General features: G+C 37.7%; 1 protein-coding gene across 2 annotated transcripts; it reads right to left on the bottom strand.

Moving 5' to 3' along the window:
• Window positions 1–535: 535 nt before the first annotated feature.
• eny2 (ENY2 transcription and export complex 2 subunit) lies at window positions 536–4580 on the bottom strand. 2 transcript variants are annotated; one of them, XM_067511557.1, is made up of 5 exons: window positions 4242–4580; window positions 4072–4155; window positions 3728–3798; window positions 3173–3247; window positions 536–2408 (listed from the first exon to the last, which is right to left on the bottom strand). In XM_067511557.1, exons 2-5 carry the CDS (start codon window positions 4143–4145, stop codon window positions 2335–2337), a joined length of 294 nt encoding a protein of 97 aa, XP_067367658.1. In that variant the 5' UTR covers window positions 4146–4155; window positions 4242–4580; the 3' UTR covers window positions 536–2334. The 2 variants fall into 2 exon arrangements, with proteins under 2 accessions (XP_067367658.1, XP_067367657.1); XM_067511556.1 differs by having other exon boundaries at window positions 4279–4578.
• Window positions 4581–8619: the final 4039 nt, after the last annotated feature.

The following is an 8619-nucleotide window of genomic DNA, read 5'->3' as shown; positions in this document are numbered from 1 at the left end:
TCAAACAGCAACTAGCTCTAAATGAGCACTTCTGTCATTTTCCTGTTCCTGTTTTTGCCATTCACCCACCTCTCGATGAGCAGATGACCCCTGCCAGTTGGTTTGTTCCACCTGCCTGTCCTCATTATAACTGTCACCTGTTGACAGTTACTCTGCCTCTCTGCTCTCTGAGTCTCAGCCACAGTTCACTCATTGCCAGATTTTCTATTTACACACTTCAGTTATTTGATTGTTGCCTGAATTTGCCTGTTTTGTACCTGGAAAAGATGTATTCTTTGAACACTTGTGACCCTAATGACTTTGAACGAAAAAAAAAAAGACAAATGTCGTACTTACCCGATCTGTTTCTCCAGATCTACCGGTCTCCCCTGCTCCCACCGCTTACGGTTGCCTTTCCAGTTACATTGACCTGCAGAACAGACTGCTCAAAGGCTCCCTCCTTTTCTTCATTAACTAAAATACCTCAAATCTAATATGGTGTCTGAGCTTTTAAGGTTTCACAGGGACTGCACAAATAGTGGGACTAACCAAAACAAACATTTTGAATATTTATTTAAAAATAAAGAAACCACTGGTGTACTGGGCAACATACAAAGAACTGGTTAGAAAAGGAAAATGACAACAGCTGATGACTGCAGCGTTGTGAGCTGTTTAAGACTAAAAAACGACTTCCAGTTCAAAGATGTAAAAACCAAAAAAAAAAAAAAACAGCTGAAATTCCGAACTTTCGTCTCCATCATATTTATGTCTTTAATCTTCAGCAAAGAGAAACAAATTGGCTTTGCTGTTCAGGAACTTTCAGGAAAGGACCTGGAGTATGTTTGTAAAGCACCACGTTAATTCACAGCACCAGCTGGTTCTGATTTATGTTACCATAGCAAATCACAATTTTTATGGCAACTATTTTGGACTATTTTCTCATATGTTGCATATTTAGTTCAGATTCCATCTTTAAAGGATGTGATGGTGTAAAGCTGCTATACAGCTGGATCCTCATTTAGATGAGAAGAGGAGTGGAAAAGATCTTGGATCATTTATTAACATCTGATAACACGTGTTGCTCTTATTTATCCCAAATTTGCGTGATTGTCTAAAGTTCAACTGAGACAGAACATCAAAGAGAACAAGCTTTTTTATACTTCCAATACTACACTGTCTGGCCCCCCACAAAAGTCACAGACTAATTTTTAGTTGGACCATCCTAAACTGATCACGACATGCATTGGCCTTGGCACGCTGGGCAAAGTCTTTTCCAGCACATCCCAAAGATTAGGGTTCTTTGTGTTTCCGCGTAAAGTTAGTTTACTGTTGATACAAGATCAAGATTGCTTTCGTTGCCTCGCTTATAAAATTGTTATGAAATATAAGATAAGGCTTCACAAACATAAGCCCAACTACAAAAGTATATTTTGTTATTAACACTTTTAAATGGTAAATGGTTTGGACTTATATAGCACTTTTTTACCGTATTGGTACTTTACACTGCTTCTTATTCACCCATTCACACACACTCCACACACTGATGGGGGAGCGTCTTGCTCAAGGAAACGTAGATATGTGCCAGGAATCACACCAACAACCCTGGGAATAGTGGACGACTGCTCTACCTCAGGAACTGCAGTCACCCCTGTTACATATTGTTATGCAGTTGTTTTACTTGTAATGAGGTTCTTTTAATGCACTATGGCCATTTTGACTCAAGTTAATAATGAGTACTTTTTACACTGCTACATAGTTACCATTTAACACATAATATCATATTGAACACTTTCATATTATTTTCAAGTTAGTGGTGTCAAATGCATGATAATAGTTATTAAACGTTATTTAAAGTATTGCATATTAGCATCATTAAATGTAGTGAGTCACTGACTACGCATGCATCTCAGTATAGTGTAAAAAATGCAAATAATCAAGGGGAAGAAATTAAGAGTAAAAGCTTCTACTCAAATACATTACTCCAACGAAACTGCATATATTAAACGAAAACAAATGATCCAATAACAAGTGACCCACACACATCACATGATTGGGCCAATTTTGCTTCGAAAGAAATTATTTGCCCACTCAACCCCAAGAAATAAAGATATTTGTCATTTACAAAACAGAGCTAATTCTGCAAGTAAGGTGCATTTACAAATACGTGATGGCTTTAGTAACGTAATCAGTAAAAATACATATAACCAAATAGACAAGTATGAGTCAGTACTATAAATCACTAAATATCCTGGATAATGGAAGAAAATCTTCAAGATTCAATTAAATCCATTCAAGATCCTAAATAATGAATATACAGAGAATCGGTGTAATGAACGGTTAAACTGTTAATAAAAATTATGTGGCATGCTGAGCTAAAAAGGCTCTTATTCTCTGCAGAAGCTCCTTCTTGACACTGTCTGGCACCAAGGCTGCAACAGAAAAGAGATCCATGACTCCGTCTTATTATTCTGCTCAGTAATAGTACAATGCAAGAGCAAAATAAAAATAAACCTATTTACCACAACTTGAAAATATGTGCTAACATATAAATGAAAAAAAAAATATATATATATATATATATATATATATATATATATATATATATATATATATATATATATATATATATATATATATATATATATATATATATATATATAAAACCAAATGTGAAGTTGGAACTTCCAGGTCACCATTATTCCCGATGTACAGTACCTCTGTACAGTAAAAAGCAACAACATTTAAATAATACAGATATATTAAATGCAAAATGGACAGTTGCAAGTCAGTGTTGAATGGTGTTTTCTTATCGGCTCACTAATGCTGATTTACTACTTTCTGATGCTCCACAGTCTTGAAGCAACTTGGACAGTGCCATAAAGTACTGAAGTACCCTGTCCTAAACGTGACTACAGCACATCAACGTCTTCTAGGAGGGATGCAAAATAGAAAAGCTATATTGAGCTGCTGTTAACAGGTAATGTCATGATTTAACTCCACTGTACATGAAACAACAAAATGTGAACGTTAACAATTAACATGTTGTCAAATGTTTAAGAGAATTAATTTTGTGCAGATTTGTTCATTACAAATTAGAGCGAGTAACAGGAAAAATGAGTGGTGCAGGAACAATCTGGCAAAGTTGGAAAAAATAAATAAATCAGATGAGTCTGTAAAATTTAAGTTGGGGTACCTCTTCCTTTTGGAGTGATCTCCACCACCAGGTCCTCAACCGTTACATGATCCAAGCCTTTTTCTTTGATGACTTCTGCAAATAGGGCAGATTATACCTTTTATAGTGTTTCCAAACACTGTGCAAGAATTGGTTCAACAAAAAAAGTGTCTCAATTGTTTCAATTAGGAAAAAGGCAAAAGATAAGCAGACTTGTCACATAAAAATTGAATGCTATGTTTATGCAGTTTTGCATTAACACATCTGGCATATAGCCAGTGTCACCCTGAACTAAAGCCACGAAAAGCCAAGTGAAAATTGGTGAAGTCACCCTCTGAGTTTAACTTGTACTGACAGCTGACTCATAACCTTCTTCACTTCTAAACAGTAAGTACACAGATTTCAAGCAAGCTTCTTTACAAAGTACTGACATCTGTATGTAAGCAACAAAAAAAAAGTTATGGTGGAAATGTCTCTGAGTGGTTCTTTGTCATGAACACAAAACAAAAGCCAGCAATCACAGTGAATCTGTCAGTGATCTCTTATTCATTTTAACAACTGTGTTGCAGTTTTTACCTTTGCAGTGGGCCTTCATCTGGTCCTTCCATCCACATTCAGTGAGCTTAGCTCTCAGTAACTCTTTCAGTCTGACAAAAGGACGCAAAACACACAGGAACATAGCAGAACGCGCGCATTTCTGCACATTCTCATATTTATTTAGTCTGGTGATAACGGAAGCCACAGTAACCCTGGATAATCATACTGTTGGGGACAATATTTACCAAGCTATGCTATAAAATAAATAATTAAAAAAAGAAGTTAGCAAAACAAGTGAACGACTGTTCGCAACAGTGGGATTAACAGATGCCTTCAGTGATTAACTTTCACTTGGGAAACAGAGCTGGTTTATAATTCCTCACCTCTCTCGCTCGCCCATCTCTGTCAGCTTCTGGTTTATTGTTGCTCTCATTCTGGACTCTTTTACATTACTCATATTCTTTTACCTGCAGAAAGAAATTACCAAAGCATATTTGTGCCGGTCAGATTTTCAGTCAAATTAATGTGCTGCTACAAAGTCAAATCAAACCACCTTTAACTCTGTAAATCAGGGAATATGATTTACATACAGGTCGGATGCAGATGAACCGAAGAGGTCTCGCGCTTCAGTGCTGCTACAGACGTCGCCAGACACTTGAGCACATGAAGTTCACAGATGAACTAAACTAAACATGAACATGAACTAAAAGTGACGACACACAAAACACACCTGGACCAAATATAACACACTCCGACAGTCGCTGTAAACTAAACCCGACCTCTAGTTTACGTTGTAGAACTATTTAGCTCACAAACATGTGCAAAGCCGTTGAGTCTCTATTAAAAGCAGTTTGGATTTTACCGTCACGACTTATGTCCCGAGTGGAAACACGGCCTGTACTGTGGTTCCTACGCTTTCAGTAATTGCAGTGTCCTGTGGAACCACACGGCGGCAGTGTTGATTAGTATATGTAACCAAGTGACAGACAGCCTGACCTCAGCCTTTTTTGGCTGTAGTGGTTGAAGCCAACACACTAACACAAACGGTGTTTCTGTGAAACTAAATTGAATTAAGTGCTATGTACTTTGTTCCCAAATGCAGTAGAAGGCCTACCAATACTTGGCTACTGAAAAACACATTAAGGTTGGATACCAACTTAATTGGCACCAGTCGCTTGTATGTGTATTATTTTTTTAGAATATGTGTATATGTGCTATATGTGTAAACACCATGCGGCACTTTAAATCCACCATCTATTCCTCACCGTCAAGCCTATAGAGGAAGTTGTGCTCTGTAAAGGGGCTTCTATGGTGCAAATCCTAAAAAAGCTAATATAAAAAACTGCCAGAATGCAAATCAGAAATGCAACGTACAATACAAGCAAACAAAATAACACTGGCTGCAAATAAAATAAAATAAAATAAAGCATGTCTGTGTCCTGAAGCAGCCACATGACACAGCACAGCATCTGACTGACAGCAGAAAACCAAGATAATCGTTGCTTCTGCCAGAAGAGGTTTCATTCTAACATCTTTGGGGATCTCTGACCCGATGGTAGCTCTAGTAAAAAACTGAGGATGTTTGCTTTGGCTACTGCATTGAATATCTGTACATCTGCTTCACTGACTGGCACAACATTTGGTAGAGATATTCATGGTTCTCATGCAAATAATCCTGCTCACTTCGATCTGAATTATATAGATTCTATAGATAAGGTTCTTTATTAAATTACCTAAACAATAATTTTATGGATTACTGTGAAAATTCAGTTCACACATCCCAGATGAAAAAGGTGTTCTTTAATTATGACTTTTCATGTAATATTTTATGCTAAGCCAATATTGTAAACATGGTAAACAGTATACCCTCTAAACACCAACATGCCAGCATTTTAATTGTTTCCATGTTAACATCAATTCCCCTGCTTTCGGGTAGTGTCTGTAAACTGGATTAGTTGAATTTGTCCGTGCTGTAGACCTCTGTTGTTTAAAAATGATTAAATAGTCCTCAGTCAGACACACTACTCCACTGGGTGACATCGTTTTTTATTCTGAGGAAACTGTTAAAAAGTGTTGAGATGTTGAGTGCTGAAAAAGAGGAGGTCCTTTGTGGAGATTGTTCACGTATAACAAAGCTTCAAGAGTGTCACTGTTGTAATATCCTCAACAAGTATAATCTTCTGATTTAGTAAAATATCACCAAATATGGCAGATATTGTTTGGTAGACAACATAAGAAATAATATGGTTCCTCCTCTCGTCTGTTCGTTTAGCAAACCAAGTTTCATTTGACCACCTTTGATACTAATTTAAAAGACTGGCTACAAATCTGTGTAGGACATCGTCAGTGTTCCTGTTTGACAGTCTTGTCACACTGTCATTAGAGTCACTTTATTGTATTGTATAATGTCAGTAGTAGTATTGTGTTGTATTGTTTAACTGTACGATTTTATGAAATGCACTGAGAATGTTACGGTGTTAAATCATAGCATTGTTTTTATGAGATTGAATGGAATAGTATTCTTTATGAAACCTGTGTATCCGTACATGCTCATGGACCTCAGATTAAAAATCTTTTGGCTAACCCGGGCAGTTTTTCTTCCAGTGACGACGTGCTATTGCTGTATACTGGTTTCAAGTAACAAATACATCATTTTAACTTGTTCGCATTTTATTATGAAGCAATCTTGAAATATTGAAGTGTCTGGCAAGAATATGCCAGAACATCCTTGTCACTCATTCAGTAAATAAGCATTTACTTCAAGTATAAGCTCTAATCTGTCTTCTTAAAGTGAAGCGTATCAATGTATTTCTACTTTTTTAAATCTTTTTTTAATAGCATCCCAAAGGGCAAACCATCCAAATTAATGTCTGTCATTTAACTTTCATCGTCATTTGCCAACAATATTTCTCTTTTACTGAGGAGTTTTATCTTCACAACCTCAAAAAAACCCTTTGCCTGCCAATTCCCCCTGACTCCTGGCTCTTTTTTTTGTTGTTGTTGTTCTTTTTTTTCAGGTTATCAGAATATTCTAGGCAGGGCTGAATGGCATGAATCCCAAGTGGATTTAGTTTTATTATTATGAAAGAGTAAAAGCTGGCCGAAGTGTACAGGCACAGTAATTGAAGACACCCAAAGTCTGTGTTAAACATTAATAAAATTGAATATGGAATACTTTTAATAAGGCAGGGGGATTGAAACTGAGAAGAAACAAATAAACAATAAAAACCCAATGACTATGATTTACACCAAATGAAGTCTTCTTCTGTTTCAGCCCACTGCACAAATCTCCAGAGACACTGCAAGTTCTTGTGGTACATAGTTAATAAGTCAGAACTTTATTAAGTCTTAACAACTAAAAGGAAATTAAAAAAAACTTACATTTCAAAGGTCAGTACTTTTTGCCTTATTATGAAAGACTCTGTGCAGGATCTACCACTCCTGTTCTGCTCAGTTGCACTGCTTAATTGATCACTTTACAGGCTTCTAGTTGCTTGCACGAGTTTAATTGCTTCTGTTTCATTTTGCTAAAATCCAGCGGGGTCTCATATAGCTGCAGCTGACAGCTGATAGCCAGTCCAAGAAGTACGAAAACCTTTTAAAGTAAAGTGACAGGATGGGGAGTTCTTACATGTAGCAAAAAAAAAAAAAAAAAAAAGAAAACTGAGCAAGACTTTAACTTTCAGGCCCAAATAGAGAAATCTGCCATTTTGATGTCTGACCAAGAATTACTCTCTGTCTGCCCAAGACTGGAATTTAGTAGAGTTTCATCTCAAGAGGAGAATGTTTCCCCTCATGCATTGCCTCATGACAGACTGATTGATGCCCTACCTGCTCTAAGCAGAGTAATGGCCCTCCATGAGAGCTCAGGTCCACATGACGCAGAGAGAATCTGTGTGTGTGTGTGTGTGTGTGTGTGTGTGTGTGTGTGTGTGTGTGTGTGTGTGTGTGTGTGTGTGTGTAGCCTCGGTCTAATTATATGCCCCTCCACTGTCAACCGGCCAGCATGATGATGACTAGAGAGTAAAAAGTTAGAGAAGGTTTTGGATCATTACTGGTGGTTATTTTTACAGCTCAGACAAAATGTGAACAGTTTTCACCCCTGTTTTGTTAAAAAAAAAAAAAAAAAGGACAAGCTTGAGCAGGCGTGCCTTTGGGGTGAAAGGGGGGGCAATCAGTACAACAAGGTGTATAATGAATTTCCCTCCCACTCCTTTGAGACATTCCTTATCTTCTCCCCCTTCCCCCTCCACGACTGACAATGTCTCAGCCTATTACCACAGTTATCTTGGCTTAAACAGCCCGAGGCTGTTGGGAGAGCAGGGATCCTCATCTGAATGCTTTTACAATTAAGCAAGCATAACCCACAAGATGTGACGGAGTGATGGTGGATGTGCTTCTTTGCTTTGTTTCACGGGAAGCTGAAATTCTTTGATCCGCTCGAACCGGGAAAGGGGATTGTTGGGGGCTGTGTGGGGTGAGAGCCGAAACCGTGAAGACAGAGAGGACAATTCTCAGGTTACACGGCAGATGATACTTAAGTAAGCTGCGTCTGTGGCCACACACCCGTGAAACCATGTCCTGAATCTCTAAACTGGACGCCCGCAATAAATTGGCAGTTTTTTATGGTTTTGCCTTCCAGCTGTCAGGTCTTCCCACCCTAAAAAGTTAATTCAGTGTCTGTGCTAAAGATAGATACAGTGTACTGCACTTCACACTTGGCATAGTTAGCACGGGAAATTCTTTATTCCTGAAAGACATAACAGGAAATCTAGGGGGGGATCATCTGCATTTAATGTACTTAATAATTAGCAGTTACTAAATGACGCAGTGTCTTAATCTGAGGTTTCATCCTTCACCGGGAAACACAGACTTCTAAGCAGCAATCACATTTTCTTATGCTTTATAACTATAGAGACAGAAAACCATTG

This window comes from Channa argus, chromosome 7, assembly GCF_033026475.1.
Source record: "Channa argus isolate prfri chromosome 7, Channa argus male v1.0, whole genome shotgun sequence".
Taxonomy (NCBI): Eukaryota; Metazoa; Chordata; class Actinopteri; order Anabantiformes; family Channidae; genus Channa; species Channa argus.
This window is presented reverse-complemented; position numbering and strand designations above follow the sequence as displayed.

Bases quoted from the DNA above. Each gene is read 5' to 3' on its own strand.
- eny2 (XM_067511557.1), bottom strand. From the start codon at position 4,145: ATGAGTAATGTAAAAGAGTCCAGAATGAGAGCAACAATAAACCAGAAG. The intron at 3,799-4,071 runs GTGAGGAATTAT...TCCTTTTGTCAG, and splicing joins GAGATGGGCGAGCGAGAGAG to ACTGAAAGAGTTACTGAGAG. The intron at 3,248-3,727 runs GTAAAAACTGCA...CCCTATTTGCAG, and splicing joins GATGAAGGCCCACTGCAAAG to AAGTCATCAAAGAAAAAGGC.